This window comes from Rhamphochromis sp. 'chilingali', assembly GCF_963969265.1.
Source record: "Rhamphochromis sp. 'chilingali' genome assembly, chromosome: 7".
Taxonomy (NCBI): Eukaryota; Metazoa; Chordata; class Actinopteri; order Cichliformes; family Cichlidae; genus Rhamphochromis; species Rhamphochromis sp. 'chilingali'.
Window position 1 is genome coordinate 1,290,647 of NC_137934.1, and position 26,077 is coordinate 1,316,723.

The 26,077-nt window shown below is 45.1% G+C and overlaps 1 protein-coding gene across 2 annotated transcripts in view; it reads right to left on the reverse strand.

The window, feature by feature from the left end:
- dennd1b (DENN/MADD domain containing 1B) overlaps nt 1–19,595 on the reverse strand; it is a 94,373-nt gene extending 74,778 nt beyond the window's left edge. For both annotated transcript variants that reach the window (XM_080887071.1, XM_080887070.1), the window contains exons 1-2: nt 19,307–19,595; nt 18,757–18,821 (exon numbers count right to left, since the gene is read on the reverse strand). In XM_080887071.1, coding sequence (XP_080743197.1) covers nt 18,757–18,821; nt 19,307–19,323 — 82 coding nt within the window. In that variant the 5' untranslated portion in view covers nt 19,324–19,595. The remainder of the gene's footprint in view (nt 1–18,756; nt 18,822–19,306) is intronic.
- Between the last annotated feature and the right edge of the window lie 6,482 nt (nt 19,596–26,077).

Here is a 26,077-nt window from a genome sequence, read left to right on the forward strand (position 1 = left end):
TGCTACATTGATTCAAGCCTGGTGTTGCTGAGGAGATGTAAATCTTACACTAAAAGGTTTATTATTATTATTATTGTTGTTGTTATTATTCTGCAGCAGCGCTACATGAAACCCAGCACACTGCGATATCCATTTGTAGTAAACAACTTAAACAACACTGATGCTGACAGATTAGCCAAGGTGATTAACTGGTTTTGAATAAAGGAAATGAAATATGTGTGATACCCGTTTTATCAGCCAGTGATAAGAATACAGGAAGTAAGGCGTGTTCGGCGTAGAGAGCGCTTCTATGAAACACTCTGTGGTGCACTTCTGGCTTCTGATCAGACAAAATTCAACGTCTGGTGTTTTATGAGGAAAGCCTCAACATATCGCATCCTCGCTGCACCAGATACAACCTGGTAAGTTAATAACAGACACGACAGACCAGCCAACAGTACTGCGATCATCCAGCAGTCGTATGTATTTAGCAAAGACAGAGCACAGAAACCATTTCCAGAATATCTGGATAGTGAATAAGGGCGTGTTTGGCACACGTGATAAAGAACCGCGTAATCGGCGCCTCGGCCGACGGTTGCCTCAGCGCGACCCACGAGCGTCCAAACTACACACGCTAGTTTCTCTCAGGCTTAATGCTTTGTGTTTGAAATGAAGCGATCACCCAGCCACAGCCAGAACACAGGGGTCTGTGGTAAACATGGCTTCCACAGCTCCAAGGTCACCCCGTGACCCTGGCAAGAACAGCGAGGGTTTGCACAGACAAGCTCACACATGCCAAGTTCACTGTCACGGCCGCAGAAAAAGGCCCACGGGCTCATAAACACCCCCCCGCCTCTATGTAAACAAAGCAGAACGATGAAAAAGTTCATGTGAAAGCAGCAAACCTCTCCAGAGTTCACCCGGTCTGAAACGCGAGGACGACTGAGCCCTCTAACAGAAAGCTGAATGCACTCGATGGACCTCGAGCCTAAAAATAATGCAGAGAAGAGAAGACGGCTGCTCGGATGAAGACGCTATGCAACACCACGAGTAGCTTTGTGGCTAACGCACCGGGCTGTCCGCGAGAGACAGGGGGACACAAAGGACCCACGGATGACGGGACGCAGCACAATCAATGATGGCTTACATAATCCTGTTGGATCATTTCATGGGCCCCATCCTGAAAAGACTGACAGAAAAAAAAGAGCTCCAAGCTCTACGACCCCCCATCGCCCCGACAGTTCGGCCTATTTTATGCTTATTTACTGGGTGAGAGGATGGGAACTGCTGCTGGTGAACGATGCAGGACAGAGGAACCAGACGGCTTGTTCTGTACACCACCTCAAGTATTGATGAGGAGATATTCCAACCTATTCACCGTGCATGAAAACGGCCCCAATAACCTTTAAATCGGCCCCTTCGATCCAGGAAAAGTCCCTGCGTGCCTACCTGACATGTTCATTTTGAGTTTGGAGTCATGCCTCGAGCAGAGAGAGAGCGACTACACGCAAAGAAGACTTTTCTGGTGCAGCAGGAAGAACTTCTGAACATTACCAAACACCCTCCTTTATCATTCATGTGTCCTTCTCGTCTTTGCTCCAGGTGTTTCTTCTTTCGCCTCCATTCATTTTCTCCATCCCAGCGATTTCAGCTCTATTGCTGCTCCTTCCACACTCACCTCATTTCTCCCCCCTCATCCCACCCTCCCCAGTTCTGCACCCCCTTCTTTATTTTTCTCACCGTCTTGCAATCACATACCCCTCCCCTTCAGAACGTCCAGGGCGTGTGGTGGACGCAAGAGGGGGCCCGAAGGGGGTTAAGGCTGAAAGTTGAAGGTTACAGAGGTGAAGAGGACCCCCGCTGCTCCTCCAGGGGACACAAATGTCACTATGACAGATCCTGCACTGGTTTATCCTCCCTCCCCTCCTGCACACGTGCACACACAGTGAGAGCTCCGTGATACGTCTCATTCTGAAAAACACCTGAACTCTGCAAAGACCGCTCCAATTCATTTTCCTCTGAGAACGACGTGCAGAATGTTACTAGTTCAAACAACCTGTCGTATTGTTTATGACGTGATTTGCACGTGCACTCTCCTCTGTGGGTTTAGACTCTGGCTCCAGTATGATGTGGACGTCATACTTACATGTTTTCTGTTGCTAACAAGGACATAAACCACTTCCTGTGTCCAGCAGACAAGGCTAGCAGCAAGCTGGAGATACAGTGTGTGTGTATATGCATGTGCACATAGAATAATTAAAGGTAAAGGTGCTTATAGGGCACCTTTCTAGTCAATTTGACCAGTCAAATCAGTTTCTACTACAAGTCTTATTCATCACACACACACACAGCGTTTTTGTCCAACATCCAAATAGACACACTCACACCCTGATGGATGGATCTCTTAGTATCTTGCCCCAGCATACTTTAGCAGGCGGGCGCGTGAAGGGCTACGAACTTCTGACTGGTAGACGACCCCCACTCTCCCGTATCCCAAATGATGGGACACTCGTGCATTTGTAACTGGAAAAACTTCAGCGCCGTGGTCGAGGATACCTCTGAAACGTCCGTAAAACCAAGCTACTGCTTCCTGCTGTTTGCTTAGACATCCATCACGCACGGGTCTTTGGGCCCACGTGCATAACAGACTGATCTGATAGACATACACCTCTCCCATGTCAATCAAACTACAGCTGACAGATTCTATACAGAGCTGTTGCAGCCCAGATTAAAACAGGACATTTTAGCTAGAGTGACGAGGTGAAAACAACCTAGAGCATATTTCACCCCGGTGGGGTGTAAACAGATTCAGTGGGTGAGAATTGAATTGAAATCACCTATCGAGGGTTAGATTCCTCCATTCGCACCTGAGAAAATTGATGTGGGCAAACGTGGCGATGAGTGAGGGCTGACCACTGGTCTGTTTGCAAAGCGTGTGCGTGCCCTGTGTGCAAATGTGTACCGTGTGAGTAGATGCGTGTTTACAGATAGACAGCGAGCTCAGGAGTGAATATTTACAGTACACTAGCTTGTCCATTGATCCCTGAGGGCTTTGAGCATGGCTGAACTCCAACAGTCACAATGGGGGCAACAAGCCGGCAGCCCCTGAGCCGTGACACAGATACTGGTGAGATGAGGGCGGTGCTGGTTGATCAAAAATCGGTGTTTTGGCAATTTCTGAGACATCTGCCTTTGAAAGTCAGTGGAAAAATGGATTAATGGGGAAAGGGTGCTGGGGCGGCGTGCAGGGCGGTGGAGGAGAGTGGAGGAGGGAAGAGGTGGGTGCGTGGCCTAAAGGCCGTCCGCAGATGAAGCAATTTGCTCGTCACCCTTCGCTTTGCAGCTGACGGTTGGTCACTAGTGAACACGCCAGGCTCTGGTAACCATATTGAAATTTCCCACCTCGACATAAGTCAGTGAGCAGTCACCTCGATCCCTCACCCAACAGCTGATGAAGTTTAGTCCTAACCCACCAACTTTGCTGCTAAGGGCAGGATTTCACAGTTGCCACATTGCTGCTAGTGTTCACCAGCAGAACGATGTGGTTAAACAAAAATAGACCCGCAAGCAACAACGAGGAGGCCGAGAATTTCTGCAGGGCACGAAATCTAAACCGGACCCGTGAAAGCTTGCGAAGGCAGTCGACGTATCAGGTTTGGTGCCCTCGCGTCCTTTTTAGAAAGTTCACCATGAAATTTGGTGGATTGTAACTGACAAATCGTTTGGATTGTTAAAAAAGAACAAGAATCTGATTACATCTGTGAGGATTTATTTCGGTGCAGATTCCATAATGTTTATACAGTTTTTACAGCTTCTGAATGCAACATAAATATGGTCAACATGACGAGTTGTTGTCATCCTTGGATTTTGCAAGATACAACAGGAAAAACAAGTACTGAACACCTCACCAGTTTTCCAGGTGAATCTACTTCTAAAGGTGCTGTTGACATGAAATTCTCACCAGAGAACGACCAATCCAGTCCACACATGCACAGAAATTATGTGTAATAATGAGAAACGAGGCGGGGAGAAGTATTGAACACATGAAGAACGGGAGAAGCATAAAGGCAGGACAGTCACGACACCATGTGACATCTATCAGTAATTAGAGTCCTGCCACTTGGTGCAAATTAATATCAGCGGGTTCATTTACAGCTGATGGCAAATAAAATGTGTCATACAAGAAACATCTCATGATGGTTAAAACCAGTGAGCTCTCTCATCCGGCACTGGTTACAGAAGGATTTTCCCAGTGAGCAGTGTTGTGTAATCTGAAAGGACAAAGAGCATCATTTCACCGTAAAGAGTTGTCCAAGACTCAACCACCGAGGCCTGTGCGCACACTCACCACACAAGACTCCACTGCAGGAGACAAAGCACGTTGAGACGTGTTTGCTTACGACAATAAGCCAAGCCTGTGAAGTACTGGGAGAACGTCGTCACCTGAGACCAAAACTGAACTCTCCGGGTGCCGTAACACACACCACGTTTGGAGGTCAAAACACCAACAGGGTTGGAGGTGGGAACATCAGGATGTGGGGCTGTTTTTTAGCACATGGCACCGACACGCTTCACATAACTGATGGAAGGATGAATAGAAAAACATGTACCAAGACATTCTTGATAAAAATCTGCTGCAAGGGTGACGTTTGAGCACGAGGGCGATCCCAAACACACGGCCAAGGAATCTCAACTGGATTCAGAGAAAGCAAATAAAGCTACTGGATGACCCAATTCAAACCTATGTAAGAACTAAAGGTCAAAGTTCATTGAAGACGCCCATGAAACCTTTATGTGGAAGGCTGGGCCAAAACCACACCTGAGTTTCTGCACACAGGAGGCGTCTCGGAGCATAGGAGGAGCATTAAAGCATGTTCAACACTGTTTTCTCTTTGTAATTTCTCATCATTGCACAAACCTTAACTTATGGACATCTATGACATTTAGACATTTGCACGTCTGGATTGGACGGTTTGTTACCAACATCTGATGAGAATTTTATGTCAACGGGGCCTTTAGAAATCGATTTACTTGGAAAAATGGTGAAGTGTTCAACACGTATTTTACCTGGTGTATGTCAGACACTAACAAAATGCCAATAAAGACAAAACACATTTCTGCAGCCGTCCATCAAATGAGTTATTAGTTTGGACAACCTCAGGAACAGGCGACGCGTCCGATACATAAACTCGTTTCTTCCCGTTTCACCGCCGATTTGATTTGAGAGTAAAAATCTGAATCTAGACCCAAGTTTTTTCAGTTTTGGTAAAGATATGAGATCAGCACAGTTCGACTGACTGGTTTTGGTCACTGGTGGAAGAACGTAGGAGACAAACCAATAAACATGACGTGGTAACGCTACTTTCCTCCGATATCTTTAAGTCTTTGTATAAATTTCTATCCGATACTTCTGGCACATTCAAGTAAGCAAAAAAAAGAAAAACGCTGGCATGTTCGACTTGGCATAAATCTACTGCTTCTTGGGATTTTCAAGTAGGCTAAAAAGAAGCTGTTGGCAGAGGATGTCATCCCTAACGCTGCTGGTTGGAAGAAAAAGTTGGCTCGTTACAGCAGCGTGTCAGAAAGCTCTCGCTGCCCAGTGCAGCGTGGCAACTCGCTCGACTTCAAGTCATTTTGTCACCAAACTAAAAACAGGAAAATCCAACTCGCACGATGCTAAATAAAAACGAGTCTTTTCAAACTATTCGAAGAACCCCGACGACGATCGCGGTTCACGACTGCGCTGCAGAGGCGTGTGTGCGTTGTTCTATAGGATCGCCTCAACAACAGCAACCTGAATGCGCGGCTTTAAAACCGTTTTCAGCAAAAACCCCTAAATCCAGTGTGAATACACATTTAGATGAAAGCCCCTATTTTATAATTCTCTATACTATGTGAATCAAACACAGACTCGCAGCCCTCGTGGCCATCCACTGTTCTAAAGGCATAAGAAATGCACTTTTTTCACCTTATTCCACGAACGACTGTGTGTTGCGAGTGAATAGGGGGCCTGTTTGTTAAGAGAGGCCAAATCCCATATGGTGAACAGCAGCTCCTCTGGTGAGAAGAGAATCTGCGAAAGCCACCGGCAGCCCCTCTCCTCCATCCGAGCTCCAGAGATGAAGGGATGCAGCGCCTGCCTCTCCTTGTTCCTCCTTTCTCCCACTCCCTTTGCCTCCCTTTCTTGGCCAGGGGTTAAACTGCTGCACTCTAACCTCCTTGGCAATGATTTCATTCATTTCAGTTTCTCTCACTCACTCTCATCTCTGAGAGATTTATTTCACAGTGTGCAGTGGATTAGGCCCCCCTCGTATGCCCCTGGACAAAAGCATTGTTTTAGCGCCGGCCCGTTCGCTGTAACTGGAGGAAGCCGCCGCTACCCGGCGTCCACAATATGGCCATTGTGGACACGGGGCTAGAGGGACCCTGCCTCCGAGGCCGTCTAGACTTTGAGCCTGGGCCGAGTGGAGAAACGGGGAGAAAATCCCATCAGGCAGTGGAGTGAAAGTTAACTAAGGTAACCTGCTGTGAACCTGATGAAGATGTCAAGCCAACATATGGCAAAAAATGTCTATTGTCAGAACGGGGAGCTTTCTTCCCTCTGAGGGAGGGTACGGTAGGAGGAGACGAAGGGTGGCTAAAGAAAACCGGGGATGGGAAGGGGCTATGCAACCTAAAGAAAGGAATAACTGCGGTGGTCATCGTTTTACTTCTGGATCAGTAGTCTTTTTCTGGCCGGGAGGAGGCCCAACCCCTCCGCGCGCAATTAAAGGCGTAAGCAGATTAACTGGCATCTTTCAAAGGCCAGCAGAAAGAAAAACACTCGCAGGCGCTTTAAACTGTTTTTCCCTTTTTGCCCATCCAGGCTTACATTTCATGCCGATTTAGCGAGCGGAGGTTCGGAAAGAGAAACTTCTTAAACTATGATATGGTTCTTAGGTGTTCTAACACCGATTGGTCACACCGTGTTGGTACACGATTAAATTAAAACCTGACGCCGCAACACAAAACACCATATAATCGCTCCGCTGTGTGGCACCGTTGATCTAGATTGGCTCCATAAATAGGTCTTGATGATATTTAATTCCAATGCTTCAAATCTGAATAAACAAAAGGAGAAAAGAAGAAAAAAACCCTCTAAGGTAGAGCCTGCTTTACCAGCCAAAAAGCCCAACTGGCAGGCTTCACATGCGAGAGATGTTGGCCTCGGGGATTTCGAAGCCATCTCTACAGCTACATCTGAAGAAGATAAACAACAGTCTCAGCTGGAAGGAGAAGAAAGAAAGCGCTGCATGGAGATGATGTGACCCTATTAATGCCACATTAGTTGTTCTGTCTTTCCAGCTATGAGAGGAAACTGCTTCAGTGGGATGTGCAGAGAGAGAGAGCGAGGGAGAGAAGTGAAAGCGATACTGTCTCCAGGCTAGTTGGGATGCAACCCAATTTCACAGCTTCACGAATGAGTGGCACAGCATATGGATGCAACCTTTGTGACAGCCTCTGTGTATCACCACGTATCAGCGTTGATATTCCCAGTCAGATTCCATACTGGTCCAACATTATGTCAAACGCTGGCTCCGCATGACTGCATCTTCAGCGCAACACCAGCGTGTTTGTCGGGAGGAGGCGGGTGTTAGCCTCCTAAGCTAAGAAGAAAAAAAACAAACTGGCGTCTCCCAGGACAGACTCTCTAAACCTCCTGCTCGACGTGCACAACAATGAAACCGATGATGGCAATAAAAATCCCTAAAATCTGAGATATAACCTGGAATCCAAGTTATGACCTAGATTTGTCTCTGTGATACTGAAGCAGACGACAGAGTTTTGATCAGTTTTGAAGGTGAGGATCTCGCCGCCTGGCTGCCGGCTGATTGGTTGGAAAAACCCAACATATCTGCACATAGTCACGGATTTCCTTCCATATGGTCCAACCATCTGCCTCAGTCAACAGCATCTATAAAAGCAATGTAAACGAACAACTCTATTATTAGGCTAATATGCATAAAAACAAGAGCACACCGAGGTGCAACTTTGGTCATTTTTTCCTCTTTTATTCCACAAATCTTGTTGAAACTGCCGGAAAACGTTTGTAAAAGACACTTTGTTGCAAAGCAGAATTTGCTGGGTCACGTGACCGATAACGTATACGGTTTAGGAAAAGCTGCTGCTCGGGGTCATTGTCAGACAGTCGGATACTTGGGAGAGAGTTCCTTTTCTTTTCTCTGAGGTGGCGGCAACAGCATCAGAGGAAACGCTGTGCAGAACAGCAGCTCCTTGAGATGCGGAGGGGATCGATCTCTGTTAATGTCATATGGCACAGCACCCAGAGGCAGCCGCGTGGTACTGATGACAGTGTAAAGCCTTGCCTTTGGCGGCTACATGCTCGGTGCTGCCGAGCTGTGATTTGAAGTTCACATGTAAAGGCTGGCAGACAGACAGCTCTCAGTCAGGCAGTCAGTCAGTCTTTCCACAGGGATGACAATATAGCTGTTAAAAGCATACGATAGCTCCTAATCTCCAACACATTCACGGGGATCTCGGTGCTCTGCAGGACTGATGGACAAAGTACTGACAGAAACACACACACACACTTCTCAGAAATGTAATTGGCTTCTGCAGAAAAGTGCGCACCACGTTTTGCAGAACAACAACTTATAAGGGGAACACACCACGTCCTGCAGAACGCCATCTCTAAAAATAAAGGTAAATAACAGCTTGCATTACCTTTGCTGCAATAAAACATTTTCAATCACACATCACCGTGTAAGCATCCTGTTATTTAAGAAAAAAAATCATCTTACTCACTTAATCATTCTTCAAATATTTTCTCTGAGCAAACAGAACAATGAGTCAGCAAAACTTCCTCCAGAACAAACTCGCACCAAAGCCCAACATTTATCAATAGGCTTCATATCAAAGTAAAACCACTGTGTCGATACGAAAACAAAGGCCCAGTGGCTAAATGATGATTTGCAATGATAAATGGTCTCAGACATCCACACTGACCTATATTTTCTGTCCTGAAAAAATAGGCCAGAACCCAAATTAAGGGCCAGCAGGGGCGACTCCATGGATGTAAACGCCATCGTCTTCAGAGTAATTGTGGGGTGTTAGGCAACATCGGAGCAGCCTTGGGTGGAGAGACGTAGCCTGAGGGCAAAGCTGCTGGCATGTAAATAGTGAGAATAGAAGCTGAGATGACAGCACAGACAGTTTTATTTGGCATTAGACACCAAATTAAGGTCTAAAGGACAACAGCCTGGATGTCAGGATACCAGTGCTCACATCACGTCAGTAAGTAGGCTGATTTCCTTAATTGCCGGGGGAAACATTTCTGTCTTTTACATCACTTTACGTGGCTCTATGTGGCATCAGCCCAGTGAGATTTCACCTTTTGCAAATTTGTGGTCGTTTCCACAGTTTTCCTGTCTTTTTTTTGTTTTCTTGGTTTTTTTTCACAAACAGGACCGACCTCTGAGAAGCAGAGAGCGGTCGGCTTTTTTGTTTTTAAATCAAAAACATTCACATGTACACCTCACACAAAGTGGTGTATCGTTTAACACAGTTGGTAACCATGTTACTCGCCTCGTTCCCGCTGCACACGATACAGGAAGCGGGCCAATTCATGCAGTCATGAAACGTGACTCAACCCCTAATCCTTTTAAAACCCCGTCACCGCCGTGCTCTACATGACAGGCGCAAAAGTCCACGTATTTCCCAGCACAACTTTTTTCCTTGATGAAGTCTAATTTGCAGACCAGGTCAGATTCAAACTCTCTGCAACACTGAAACAGGGTCTGTGCTGATCCTGTTCATCGGTGGGCTAAAGTAGGCCACGCTGGTATTACACGCATACGGACCAGCCAATCATTATTCTTTCAGTCTGAATAATTGGTTGTGTGTGTGTGTGTGTGCGTGCGTGCGTGCGCATGTTTGTACCATCTGCTGCTCTGCACATACACACTCCTGCCCATCAGCTGAGTTTAGCAGCAGGAAACAAGCCACCAACACTTCTTAAGCTGCAAGTGGAGGTAATGTCATGAAACTCTTCTGCTTTCATCAAATTCATTTTAAATTATTGATCCATCCCTGCTTTCTCCCACTTTTCTTCTCCCCTCCTGTGGAAGGGGAGAAAGTCTAAAAATAGCCGGTGAGTGTCGGTGCCTAGAAGTCTTTCCATGTTCTCCCAGTCTGGCAGCGTGAGTGAATTCAGACGAGCCTCCTGCAGCTCCCACAGCCGCTGCGTCTCATCTCATGCACAGCCTCGCACATCCGTACCGATGTGCATACGCATGCACGGCCGTACGTGCGCGGGGCACACGCTATACATTTAAAACACGTACCTGCTATCACGCAGTCTCTCACACACACACAGAACTGTTTGCCCTCAGAGCTCGAGTGCTGTGTCAGTGCGTCGGAGAGCTCAGCGAGCAACCCCCCCAAAGATTCCCACCTCTCCGTTTATAAACCACCGCCATCAGCATAATTCTTCCTCACATACCTGCCTGCCACACCCTGTCTCAGTTTGCCCCAGTTCTTCACACTTTAGCCAAAAAGACTCTATTTTAAAGAAACAGCAGTTAAGATGATGCATGGATCGGTGCCACAGCATCACCGTCAGTCCGGTGAAAACAAGAGACGACAGAAAGAAAAGGACTGAAACTTTTTAATGACCGCAAAAGCAACAGTGTGATCTCACTGAAAGCTGAGAACAACACCTTTACAACACGTGGGCTTGAGTGAATGAGCAGAGAATAACCACAGTTTGGCCTCCACACGAGGAGGCCTCAGCGTCCTGCTGCCACACCAGCAACATCGGATTAACAAAAGCACACCAAAGGGGTTATTTTTTTCTTTTTGAAGATAATGTTCAGTTTTCCTCCCATAAAACCTGAAGTGTAATATTCATAGGTCACGATCACAGCCAAAACCACTTACCCCCACCAAACACAGATACTTCTGCTTTGGCAATCCATTGGTGTTGTGACCTGGGGAGCAATTATGGGAAAAATTCAAAAAGAGCTGGAAGCAGGGCATGACATCGCGGCTGAGCGACAAACGACTCCAGAGCAAAGCAGCGGAGCGCCGACCAAAACTGTGCAGCCTCTGTTGTCATCTATAACCAGAAATCTAAATGCAAACGAGTTTTACCGACACGTTGCAGCTCACTGTGTATCAGTGTTGTTGTGGAGACCTGGGATAAAAACCACGAAGCCATCCTTTCATATCCAAACTGCTTATTCTTAGTTTTTGTTACTACATACGCCTCTATTCCATCCAGCTTAATGACGATGCTGTAAAACAGATAAACACTCGTGCACCTGTTACTGCTGCTAATATAATAAAGAACAGGGTGCATCACAACCAGCACCAACTTCAACCTGAACAGCTCGATAAAGTCCGGACAGCAGGAAGTCGAGGGACTCGCGCCATGCAAAACTGGGGTTTAGTGTCATACCTGAGCATACGTGCAGGGGCCAGGGATCGAACGACTAACCCTGTGATTAGCGGACAACACGCGTTAACACCCGAGCCGCTGCCAGCAGGAAACGGATAAAAGATAACAAAGAGTTTGAATATTCTGTGTAAAAAGAGCCAATTTACCAAAGTCATGAGGGTGAGACGAGAGAGAAAGGGAGAAAGGCTGAGAGATAAACAAAGTGTGAGACCCTAGGGTCCTCTCAGGAGTGCGAGTGGAGGAGTGTGGGCTCTCTAATGATCAATCAACACCCTGCTTGCTGCCATGGCATCTGTTAGTACTCCAATGGCCTCCCGTCTGAGTGTGAGCCCGCTGCAAACTCGACACACAGCTGGTATCCAATCACAACTCGCAGAGCCCGGGTCAAGGAGCAATTCTGACATTTTGTCGAATGTCAGTGTTCAACCTTTTCTAAAAGTTCGACCACACGGGAGTTTGGCTCTGTGAATATCGAAGGGTGGAAATGGGAAGGAGTGAAAGGCAAAGGAACGAAATGAACGTATAGCGCTGCTCGAGGGCGCTACAGCGCAGAGAGAGGCGGACCGATGACTAACAGGGGACGCTGTGAGGCCTTCGCATCTCAGCGAAAAAGTTCCCAGTATGTAGAATAAAACTAACTTTTCATAATTGGACAAAGTAAAGTCATCAGGCTGCACGCTACACCTTACTTTCTTAAAAACCCTCCCAGAGTCCTCCTGCAGCAGATTTTAACACTGGCAGGAAGCTATGCCGAACACTGAAACCTGTCACTTATCTCAGACAAAAGGAGACACTTGCTCAAAGGTATACAACTGACAGGCACAAACACGGCATGGAAACAAGATCACAAAAAGTGCTTTCATCCATCCTCCAAGGGCAGAGGATCTCATGCTTCACACATTGCTCAAGACGTCAGTCTATCGGCAGGTTTTTGGGAAACAGTCGCGAATATTCATTCATAAATTCACTGACAATTTGGAGGCCGCAGTTTTTGAACTGTGGAAACAGTGCAGACAGAAAATAGGTTGTAGTTTATCGAACAGAGTAAACAGGACCGCGTTTCAAAATAAAAGACCTCCGTGCATCGTTCAATCTTTCCTCTGTTTCATTTTAAACAGTAAATCGTTCCCTTAATTGCAGCATGAATGTTGCTGTAAAACTGATATGCTGATCTATTAAGTTTATTGCTTTGTTAGTGGGAACAATCTGGCTGGAGGGAGCGGGCGAGGACAGGTAGCATCTGTCCCCACCTACTGCCTTGGCAGCATTAGCGTCATCTGCTAGCTTTGGCAGCATCTTGGAAGCACATCAATATGGCTTTATGTAGCCAGGGCCGCTAGTAGCTAGCATGCCAGTCACGCTCTTAGGCAACGCCTGCTCACAGCCTGAGCATCCACAGAGCAGCGAGCCAACAGAGCTAAGCGGAACTGAGCTGAGGCTGAACAGGGAGGCCAGGTCTCCGTGGACCAGGACCAGTATCTGTCATCTATCCACACATCCAAGCGTTGAGCCAAGTCCTGCGAACACTGCCATCATTGTCAGCTTTCTGTCTCCTTTTGCTAAACAGCGCTTCTGTTGGGGAATGCTGAGGCTCTTTAGATTTACTGATGCATTTGTGAAGGAGACTGACAGTTGAAGCATCTTTGATTTTTTAAGATAATTTCACTCGTAGGGCAGTGGACTACCCCGACGAACTACTGCAAACAGGCAAATAAAGGAAAAGAAAAACAAGCCCACCCTCGGGATTAATAACTGGGAGCCAGTCCAACAGGACACACTGGAAACACTGGCAGAGTTAATTATTCTAAATGACATGCTTTAAGCGCCACACTTACAAATTAGCGCCATTCTTCTTCTTTACACGCAGACGTGATGTAAATTGCAGTGAGTCAGACTTTAGGGCGCAGGAGAGGTCAGGTATCGATAGCAACAAAGCCTGTGACGTTCACGGCGACTAAATGGCTGCGCTGGCCGAGCATCACAGATCCTTGTAGTTATAACTGATCTCTGTGAGCACAACAGAGGCATGAGCCCAGCGCACATCTAGACTGGTCTGCTGCCAGCTGAACAACAAAGTGACAAAATGTATTGACCCGCGTTGCCTTTGCATTATCTTTCACGATGCTTAGGCACGCCAATTTTAGGCAGCTTCCTGAATCATATTTCCAGCTTAATACCCGATCAATCCTCAGAGACTTGCTAAACAACAAAGTGTATGTCACAGAAAGGACATTTGCCATTTTTAAGCACAAAAATGGGAGATTAATTAGCTTTTTTTAAACTGCAGTTTATCAAACTGTCTTCTTGCTCTTTATTTATTTAGCAGAAAGCTACACAACATTCAAACAATTAAAAATAACAAATGGGCCTACACTACACCCCCTTCCTTGAAGGGACACTTTTTAATCCCACATTGGCAACCACAGGTAGGCATGGGAGGCTTTACGCATAATAGCTAATGAAACATTGTTTGTGTGGAGCCTACAAGCCCAACAACAGGCACGATCAAACAGTATGTGCAGTATTTTTGGCCTTTCTGAGTCAATATGTTAGGTTTGGATTCATTCAATTCAGTTTTATTTTTCCCAAAACAAATCACAACAACAGTCGCCATAAGGCGCTTTATATTATAAGGTAGACCCTACAATAATACATACAGAGAAAACCCAACAATCATATGACCCCCTATGAGCAAGCACTTTGGCGACAGTGGGAAGGAAAAACTCCCTTTTAACAGGAAGAAACCTCCGGCAGAACCAGGCTCAGGGAGGGGCGGGGCCATCTGCCATCTTTGAGATTAAGCTGTGTGGGAGGTCTCACATACTGGTAGCAAACAAGGCAAGTTGACTATTAAGTAAAGATGTCACTAGAACTTATGCTCAGGGCATCAAAAACTCTAAAAATGCAACGACACTTGTTCTTCTTTGGTATCATAAACAGCATAAGCACAGAGGCAGAGCGAGTGGCGTAAAACTACAAGTGTTGTAGTCCGTCCTTACATGCAGACAGAGAACCACAAGAACAGGAAAAACTACAAGCAGCACAACATAAACTACAGCTGAGGAAGTCCAAGGGGTGATGATCAATTTGCAAAAGGTAATATGCAACTAACACTACTGTGCTTTGAAATACAGCCAATCTAGCAGCGCTCATAACACACCTGCATTAATATCGGTTCAATGAATTCACCCCATGAGTCACCTCAACCAATCACAGCAGATGGCCCCGCCCCTCCCTGAGCCTTGAATTAATTTAATTGAGAGTCTGTTCATTTCACAGTAATAACATCTAAAGTATTATTCTTCTAATGTCAGGTCACCATATTTATTTCTGAGAAAGCTGGCGCCGCTGTTGTGAAACCAGCTTTTGTTCCATCGGCTGAAATGTTTGCAATGGCAACGTTAACGCTTATGCTAACACAGCGTAACAGTGCGACATTAGCCGGCTACATGGCAACCATCCTAACATCTCATCAACATAACATGAAGTCAACACTTTAAATAAATGATCTGCCAGCATGTCAGTGTTTTACAATGTGCTCTTACTTTAGGAGCTTATATTTAAGTACACAGGATGATCATTTTGTTTTGGTATTGAATGGGTAAGTATGTTGTACTGGTACTGGACCCAAGCTTCTGGTATCGTGACATCCCTGCTATTAACTATAGATTACCAATACTTTAATTCTGGTGTATTGATCAAACCCACTTTATGGAAACAGGGGTCTGAATCTCGGTGTGCTTCAAACAGACGTTAAGTGTTAAACATGACAGCTACACACAAGTCAAACGTAATTACTGGCTTTCACTAAAGCAATACATGCACTAGTAAGCACACTGTTGTTCCTAAATAAGCCCGTCCACAGCATTAATGTTCAAGAAACGAAGAGCCCGCACCACAAAAATGTGCTTACAGATGACAGATGATGTCCGAGTACTTCCCCCTGAAATGCCAAACCTGCTATTATTGTTTCTGTAACGATCTCCGACCCGTGTTGTTGAAACTGCAATAGACTGATCTTTCAAAACTTAAAAGGAATAACAACAGGAAGGAAGTGAAAGTCATTATTAGCAGTCACAGAAGGGAAGCATCTGACAGACGAGACTTTGTTAGATGGACTCAGTCAGATGCTGGCGAGTCAGAGTTAACGACCAGCTGACCTAATCTGGTATCATTTGGTTCGGGTTCTCTTGGAGGGAACACTTAAACAAATCCTAATTCATGCTTACAGTGAATAAACCCCACAAATGACCACATAAACCAGAAGCAGCACACGGCTTCAGTGAACTGGTTAATGGAAAAGTTGCAGGTTGGTTACTTAGGTTTGTCCCATTAACACAATTCATTAAGGTTTAACCCTTTATGTGCACTGCACTGCTGATTCAGACAAAGGTTTTCTAAGTCGATGCCTTTGAGCCATCAAAGCTGTTACAGTGCTGGTTACTTATATTCAGAACTAACGACGTCACACAGATCTCAAATGTCAGCCTTTGTGTCGGGCAAAAATAATTAGCTGCCAACTAATAAATGTTTATTCTGCACAAATGTACACTGAGGAAAGTCATCATGAGACAACTAAAGACAGGTTAAGCTTTTCTTTAAGCGTGTGGGTGTTGGCTTTTTGCACAGTGCTGACTGCAGGAGGTGTGAAACACAGTTAACACAGGAAGTTTGAGGGTCGACACACTGACCAACTATCAAAAGGTCTGAGCTAATTTTACCTGCACTTTGAAACATGACCGAAAGCAACAAAAGGATGCTGCTTTTAACACTGCAGGGGTAACGCTGCCGCACATGGATCTGGTTTCAAACCTGCAGGACCAGGATGTGGTGAAAAGTGGCACAACAGTGATGCAGCATCAGCAAAACTCACACAGGCTCTTTGCTCACTCAAAGGAGACTCCTCCTCAGTCGCCTGAAAGCATTTGAGTTGAAACCAAACTGCTGGAAGAGGGCGTGCACACAACAAGTGAAATCCAGCCAAAAAATCCGTCTAAAATTAAACTTGTATTCCCTAAACTGTGGAGGAGATGTGAGAACAGCACAAGGAAACTTAAACCCTCCTCCACTTCTGCAAACGCTCGCACGTTCTACATCATGTTGCTATGACAATTTAATTATAGTCTATCATGACTGCATTTTTGTTTATGTGTCTATGTGAGGCAGTTGGAAGATTATGTGTGAATGTGAAGTGGCACTCTTTGGCAAAGTACCTAATACTCGGTTGCAGGGAAAACAGCTCTAGCTTGTGGCGAGCGAGCATGTTGGTTTCACAGCGCGGCCAGAGCCCGTTTGTTGTGAGTCACAGCATTAACTCATTCAGCTCCAGAGGAAGGAGAATCGCATATGTCAGGGCTTCTCGCATGAATACATATAGAATAGTGACGCGCCGGTAAAACAATAGACCGCTCTGACAGCTGTAACCTTTGCGAAGTGTTTTGTTTCACGCTCGCGTCACCGAAAGCCAAGTCAAAGAAAGGGAAATTGGTGAGAATCAGAGGAGAAATGACTCATTCCTCATACGGTCGTCTGAAACTGCTTCTTTTAAAAAGAAACATAAAACCACCGCAAACACGAGTCCCGCCTGGCAGACAGGACACATTAACGTCACGGCGACTCCTCCAACGGGGGCCGTTCTCATGTCGTACCAGACCTCAGCACAGTATCTACGTCTCATCGAAGCCGCGGCGTGCACACGCAGCTCCGTGGCTCCACTCCAGAGAGCAGGGGGTCCGGATATGAGTCCAACCCCAGATCATGTGGAGAGGAAGTCGGTTATTACAGAGCGTGCTAGTGGTTTATGAGTTTGGTTTTAAAATCCAATATGAGAATTTGATCCAAGGGCAACTTTCGGTCTGCTCTGGTCAGCTCGGCGGCTGCACACGTGAACCATCCAATAGCACCTCTTTCAAGTCAGCACCGAGCAGCAGACCAAGACAGCTGGCCTAACATGTAGCTACAATACGCTTAAGTGATAGCCGACTTATGAGCAACACTGGATATGGATGTGAAGCACGGGTTACTCGATTTCCCATATTCAGAAAAAGGTAGAAACCGATGTTGTTCTTCAGCGGCTGCAGTCGTTTCCCAGGATAGTCCCACTACAGGAATGTCTGACCGCTGCAGAGGGCCGAACAGTTAATGCAGCCTGCTGACCCAAGCACCATCTTTCTCCAAACAATCCTCGCGGGGTCACGGTTGCCAGAAAAATGTCTACATTGGTGAACTCGGGCTCAGGCAAATCTGTCAAATAAATGAAGACTGTACGACGCTAACAGTACGATATTACAGCTGCTAACAGCTACTCCCAGTTTCACTTTTACAGCCAAACCGGGTCATGACCTCCTCTCGTCCTTAGGATCTTGACAGACTAAACTCTGAATCACATAAAACCAAAACCATAATGAGCACCCTCATTGTTCGAGTCTGGACTCATGCAGGAGTGAAGTCCTGTGGTGCCTGCTGTTGCTCCAGTGTATTTACAAACTACCCCATCACACACGCCGTCCTTTCTGCGTTACAATTACTGGTGTTACAAACTGAGGAAAAAACGTCTATATCAGAAAGCACAAGATGACTTTGTCACATGTCGGTGAAATGACCATGAATTCTCATTTTCCAGCTAAGGTCGTCTCTTTGCACGAGCCCACACACTTTCTCTAATTTCTTGTTCCATCATCCCACAGTATCTGTTACTTCACAAGAGTCTGCACATTTGACTCTCGCAAGAGGCCTTAGGGTCAGCACGAGACGCAGGGATCCAACGATTAGCAGACAGGACTGGAACAGTTTAAAGGCTACAGAGTCAGAAAAAAGGAATCTGCAAGTGAAAGAAGACTATTGAGGAAGACCCTAAAAGCAAACTTTCACTTCCATTTATGTACTTAGTGACAGAGCTGGGGGAAACTGCACTCAGATAAAATGCAGTATACCTGAGCTTCATTGGAGCAGTACACATGTGCATCCTGCATGCGTTTATTAAGTTAGGAAATCAAAAGGCATACTCGTCCTCTCAGTTGCTGGAAACCAAAAATGCTTCTTTCTTACAGAAATGAGCCAGAGATTCACGGGCATTTTGGTACAGACACGTGTTAAAACTGAATGGTTTAAGGTCAGAAGTTGTCCACGAAATGCCACGTCAGGCTTTCATTAACTGAGCAGAAAGGGAACAAATAAGTAAGCAGTTCATTTATGTTGTTAAACAGGAAATTAACAGGCTGATAATTTGATCACAGCTCTATGAATCACGCACAACATTAAAGTTTTATAAATAAGTTGTGCGCACACAGGCTGAAAGTTATAAATGGAAGATCACCTACCCTCATTTTCAGATGTTGGACACGCCACCTGTACAACCAGATCAAATGTTCTTTCTGGATTCTCCCTGAAAAGAATGAAACAGTGTTTACTGAGAGCTGAGGGGGAATAAAAGCAGGTGTTACATCCACAAGCTCGGGCACAAAGTGCGCACAGCCGCTGGGTCGCATTCCAGTGCACAGGTATGCAGGTGTACCCACTTGTGCCATCGGAGCTTTGGATTGAAAGAAAGACGGGCTCTTTGATCTCTAACGTTATCGAGCTCAGGTCACGGGACACGGCTCGTTCACGGCACCGAGCGACCGGTGTCCGTCTGCTCGGCTAGCGGAGCTGCTAATTGGTGGTCAGCTAGCAGACACGCCGACAGACTGACCCAAATGCGGAGCAGCCAGCTGGCCTCGCTGTTAAAGCCACTGCTGGAGATGATGGCTCAAATTACGCCAGACATTCCTTCGCATTTACGCACGCAGCTCCCGTTTAGCGTTATTCAAGCACGCGTTAGCCTTTAGCATAGAAGCGACAGCAGAGAGGACAAACACTCGGAGCTCTTACTTTATCCTGCTGTCCATGGTCTAGTTACAACATCGCGACAGCTCCGTGCTGTCGGGGGGCTTTGCTCTGAGGGCTGTCCGACAGTATTTCCACCTCGTCCTTCTTTCAGCCTCAGCCCGTCTCTGCTTCGCGTTTATCGGACACTGTTCGGAAGGTGCCGCGTCCGCATGCCTGGAGGTGCGATATCGTGGCAGTCGGTGCCGTCTTTCCTGCCGCTTATGTGGCCTAAATCCACGATTCAGCGCCTCCGCGGCTATTTCCCACAACAAACACCATCCAGGAAGTGCTGTCAAAGATTTGGTGACGTCAGCGCGTCCGACGAGCACCTTGGCTGCTGCAGTGAGCGGCTGCTGCTCGTCTGCCCGCCGGCGGCTCCCTGCACTTACGCTGAGTAACAAGCGCGATGCGCACAGCAGGCCTGAGCCGTGTGATTCACGGTTTTGGTATTTTTTTTTCATTATTGTTATTATTTTTAAACGGCTTTCCCCACGAGACTGTGTTATTAGTTCAATATCTATGGCAGCAGTAGCTTCAGTGCGGCCCTGGGAGCCGCTGAGGGGGCTAAAAGTAGAAAAACAACTGATTTTGTCCAACAAACACGGATATAAGCTACAAATAGTCTTTGTTTTATTTCTAACTAAATGAGCGTAAAGATTTTTAAAAAGTCTTCAGTACCTTAAGATAATGAAAACAGTGAAATAGTCCAAGTTAAACACACACATGGTTGATAAGTGTAAGGCTGAGAGAATAAAAAAGTCTGTTTTTAAACTGACCTCAGGTCAGCGGGCAGCTTACTTCAAGAACAGGACCACAGTACCTGAAAGTACCCTCAGCACGGAGGTCTGACTCTGAGAACAGTCCAAATCTGCACCTGATGACCTGAGATGACTCATTGGGTTATAAACAGTGAGCAGGTCAGAGATGTGCTGCGGGGCCAGACTATCGAGAGCTTTGTGAATTAGGAATTCTAATTCATAAATTCTGTGTTGAACTGGGAGCCAGTGGAGTGCGTTCAGTACTCGGATAATATGTTAATATTTCCACTTTTGTTTAAGGACTCAAATGGAGCGTTAACATAGTCAAACCTGCTCGATGTGAATGCACGAGCCAGTTTCTCTGAATCAATTTGAGATAAGAAGAGACAGAGATATATTTCCTCAGAGAGGAAATACATCTGTCTTGTTTCTGTTCAAGAAAACTTTCTAGATCTCCAACAGTGAATGTCATCAGTGCTTATTAGTTTGTGAACAAGGGTTAGATCATCAGAGGGAAGCAGCAAGTGCAACGTGGTGGAATACATTATGATTCGTTACGACAGAACTGAGCAGGAACGTGTAACAGTTAAAGAGTAATGGACCAAGAACGGATCCCTGTGGAACCCCTGACTGAATTGTTATTTGTGCATATCTAAAGCTACTAACTGAAGTAGTAGCTGCAGGTGTTTTGGTTCTCGAAATGTGCGCTGCTTGTTGCTGAGCTGGGACTATTCAGCATATTTATTATATTTGCAGACAAGAGTGACTTAAACCAAAACGACTCACCCAAAACCACAAAAGCCAAAACAATCGGCTGAAAAATGCAGAAACAGTCAGGAGAGCTGAGAAGACAAATCTCTGTGGGTTTGTTACATATGATAAACCTGTTTCACATCATGCATACAGTGACTGGATGCATTGTTACTGTATTATTATTACACCGTGCACTGATAAACTGTGTGCTGCATGCTGTGTTCATAACACCGGAAATGCTGTATCTTAGTCCAGCACAAGAATCACATGGTTCTCTAAGCTTATAATGAAGCTGCCAATTGTTGTCTGCTGTGTGACAGGATGCATACACGACGCACAGACGGCGGCATGTGGGTTTGGGCTCGACAGAAGCAACGTGACAATGATAACATCTTAATCTGTGCTAATGGCTCCTAAAGATCGGAACAGACTCTGAACCCTACAGCTCACTTACTGTTCAGTCTAATCCTGCAGCCCTGTCAGGAATAATTAATAGTTAAAAATGTAAAAACTAATGTTATCAGCACCATCTGCACTGCAGCCTTGTAACTTCCTACAACAACTACATCAGCAAACATACCTTCAGCTCTCTTTACCATTTTTATCAAACCCCTATGACAGTCTGCTAATTCTCATCATACCTTCCTGCACGCAGGTCCATGTGTCCACCTCTGGAAATGCAAAAACACAAACTGCATCTTTTGAGTACGCTGTGGAGCAGACGTATGGATTTATGCTTTATGGTCATCAAAATGTTTAGATTAGCCATCTCTTACTTCGGGGTTTATTTCACTATTTCTTGCCAGGGCCTCTCTGTTGGTAAACCTACGCACATGTAACTTTAATGTTTACAGTTAACACTGGAGCCCCGATTATTAACAGGTGACTCTTACTCAGCGTATGAGTAAATGCATCCTTGGCTCATACAGTTAAATCCACATCCACAGTTTTTTCTTATCTGGGTCTGTGCAGCATCACAGTGGAGTTTAACTAAAATAATTAATATGTGACCAACTTTTAGGCTTTCAGGTTTAATATGTTTCAATATGTTTTCACACAAGGTTTGCATTCTCCTTAATTACAGCCTGTGATGATGGGCTGTGTGGTAGGCAGGCCGGAAAGGTGGACCCAAGAGCAGGACTCAAAACCCGGAGGTTAAACTCAAAACGCAGTTTTATTGCTAGAAAAAACTCCTGAAAATCAAACTCACAAAACTAAAACTCTGAAGATGGGAACTAAGGAGCAAAACTGTGAGACTAACATGCAACAAACACACAGCATGTGGCGGGTAGGACACATTAACAATGCCACAGAAAGCAAAGGCAAACAAAGGGCTTATAAACACAGTGGCGTAATCAGGGAATAGGAAACAGGAGGGAGACACAGCTGGGACAAATTAGGGCTAACAAGACAGGGGGAAGTGAAACTGAATACACTGACATAGGACATGGCCCTTCAAAGTAAAACAGGGGCCATGTCTTCCTTCTCTCACCCCAACCAATCACAGCAGATGGCCCCGCCCCTCCCTGAGCCTGGTTCTGCCGGAGGTTTCTTCCTGTTAAAAGGGAGTTTTTCCTTCCCACTGTCACCAAAGTGCTGCTCATAGGGGGTCATATGATTGTTGGGTTTTTTTCTCTGTATCTATGAAGCGCCTTGAGGCGACTTATGTTGTGATTTGGCGCTATATAAATAAAATTGAATTGAATTGAATTGAAACCAGAAACAATTTGCAAAGACTTGACACTGAGAGACAGACCGAAGACTATAACAGAGGGAACCAGTGAAGACGGCGATTTAATACTTGGACAAAAATCCTTTGCAGTCAACGACTGCTGAAGTCCCATAGACACAGACATCACTTCCTCCCTTGAGATGCTCTGCCAGGCCTTTACTGCAGCCAGTTTGTGTTGCTGCTTGTTTGTGTGTCTCTCTGCATTCAGTTTTGTGTGTCTGTGAAGGCTCTCCATCATCCAGGTCATTGGAAAGCATCTGGACTTCTTTGGGTTTCTTGAAGTTGAGTTTTCAAGATGCTTTTCTTTCTAAGCTCCTTGGATTCAGTTTTGAATAGAATCCTTTATTGGGCTGAGATCAGGTGACTTGACTTGGACACTGAAGGTTATCTTTGCCTGAGAATGTCTCGGGTTGCTTTTGCAGTGTGTTTTGGATCCATCTGCACTGAGACGTGGGGTCCAGTCAGTTTGCAGCATTTGTCTGAATCTCAGCAGAGAGTACAAAGCCTTGCATGTCACAATTCATCCTGTTACTTTTATCAGTAATAAACACATCAGAGCACAAACTGTTTCCCTCCTTCTCCATATTTCTCCTGTTGTTGTGGTTCAGGTTAACCTGTGTTTCATCTGTCCACAGTAACTGGAAAAACGAAGAATAAAGAAAAGTAACGGAGCAGATATGTGCCGTTCTTGGGTCTAACTATTGGTTTGAACCTTATTTTTTTACTTGCTGTATTTCTGTTTCTGAAGGCATCTCGATTGTAGGCCTTGACAGTGTTACCTCCAGAGTCTTCCTGACTTGGTTAGATGTAAAACATTTTCTTAACTATAGAAATAATTCTGTTCTCAAGTCCCGTATTGTCTTCTGTGGTCTTTCTGGCCCTTCGGTACTGTCGATCAGGCTGCTCATAAGGTGAGTTTCTCTTGTGTTTGTTGCTGTTGGTGGTTTTTCTTCTTCCTGATGAGCGCCTTTATCTGTCGCCCTGTTTCCTTGGGTCTAATACGTAAGATTACAATGAAAAAATCTACTTCAGATATTACGTCTGCCTCACATGTACAGGCCATGAATGTAAAAAAAAAAGAAGCTATAATACCTTTTGTGTGTTTTTAAAACAATGCATCATACGCACTGGATTCTAGCGGCAGAGAACACACGAGGACTTCTTCCGTGTTGGAGGAGGTGCTGGAAAAAGGCTTCACCTGACGCTCCGTGGTAGCGGTGAAGTAAAAACCGTTGTTTGTACGATTGATCTGTGTGATGAACATCAAAGAGCGGTGTTTGCACCTCCCACAACTCCACTGAAGTGTTTGTTGGTATGCAGCAGGTACAGCGTGGGGTTTGGTGTTATTGTGCAGAAGAGGCTGCGATGACTGGACTTTCAACTGCATAATTACAGAGTGTCACAAGTAGCTTCTTCCCCACAGCTGTCAGACTCCTGAACTCTGCCTCCTGACATCTGACCCACGTTAAACTCATGGACTGAACATACACACACCCACAATGGACAACTGTACCCTCAAACACAATAATAACATGGACTGAACCACCACTCACAACCACTAGCACTTTATATAGCCTCTGTAGAAACTATCTACACCCTCACTTATCTTAACTGCACTACTGTATAGCTCTGTGTAAATAATCATTCTGTACATTCGATAATCTTTAATCCTACAACTGTTTACAACTTGCATAGTTCCCATTTCTGTATAGCTGTATATCTCAGATTCTGTAAAGTTATTTATTTCATATTCTGTATAGTTTTTCATATTTATATCCTGTTCATATCCTGTACATAGCTTGTACTCACTACAGCCTGTACATACTTATAGTTATAGAATATTCACAACATACTTCATACCGTGTACATTATAACATACCATAATAGACCCATTTCTGTAATATACTCACATATCTATATTATTGCTAATATATATTGTAATATATCTATATCACTAAAGCACTTCTGGATGGATGCAAACTGCATTTCGTTGCCCTGTACCTGTGCATGTGCAATGACAATAAAGTTGAATTCTATTCTATTCTATTCTATTCTATTCTATTCTATGTGCAATAGAATAATATCAATGTCTCAGTGCACAATGATGTTACTGTTAAACTAGTATCAAGCTACTGAAAATGTCCTCAAAGTGCCACAGTAATATAAGCAAACCGTGTAGAGTCCCTATCCTTTTATATGACCACCATAATCTTCTCCAGAACTCTATATTAAAAACAATGCTTGTGAGAGAGATGAGTCATTGTCCTCTTAAAGGGAAATGCATGCACAACGAGCACTATTTTCATTCTAATGGGACAGGGTTTGTTCACTGCTGTAAACCTCGTGAGCTGAAGCTAATTCGCTTGTAATATCTCAAACAAAGCGAGCCCTCACACTCGATCACTTACTTGTCAAAGGAGCAGCTCTTGGCACTTGATGACACAGTAAATTCAGAACTCGATGCTACTATCTAAACTCTTGAGACACGTTTCAGCCGTATTTGTCTGATGGTAACCTGGAACCAGTGGCTTAGATATACCTTCTTCTCTCCCCACGAGAGTGTGACGGGATCAGAGGCAGATATCTTCAGGCTGACTGGAAGGTAATTAAATGGCAGCAGCCTGGGCCGTGCTGTTTCAGGCATACGTATGAAATGATCGTGGTGGGGCTGTTGCCATGACGTTGTGATTTCTAAAAAAATGCAGAAATTTGTGAACAATAAAACAATAAAAGCCCAGATAATATTCATTTAAGAGTTCCTGCTACTGAAAAAAGGACAACACACTGTTTCTCTGTCCTTCAGCGATCCCAGTAATCTGTTACAGAACGTCTTCAAACATGTTTTATCTACCTGAGGAGCGAGCTTGAATTGAAATGTCACATAGACGAAAAGACACAAGCAGGGTTCATGTTGGGACGGTGCAGCAGGGAGTAAATGCAGCCTGCAGCAGAGTTAACATAAAATCATTCTGGAGTCTGTTGCCAAGTGAATTTATAAAGCATCTGTTACATTAATCAGGTCGCTTTTACAGCATGAGATGATGCGCCAAAACTGCCAAATATAGAAAAGGTTTCGATGGAAAACAACGGGCCTTGGAAAATACATCATTTGTTTGGCTTTTGTTTAAATATGTCTTCCCTTCCATGCTGTGCGTGCAAATATTTTTATCAGTGATGTGTAATTTGTCTGAGGGTAAATTGACCCCACAATGTCAGTCAAAAGACACTTGTCAGGTTTCATTACCCATAATTGTGAAACAGGGGCATCATCAGTAGTGGCTTGCAGCAGCGGATAACCTTGAAAGGACTCATTAATGTCCACTCACCAACCTTGCAGTTATCCGTCCAAGGCACCATGTTACTTTATTATTATGGAAAGCTGTCTGCGTTTGTTCTGCAGCGCAATCACGCAAAGAAAGACAGCATGCTTCACCACCCATATACACACAGAAGTATATGTGTGGACAAACATTTTTGTTAATGGCTACAGAAATATCTGCTGGTGGCTTTCATGGTTAGCACTCACAGCAA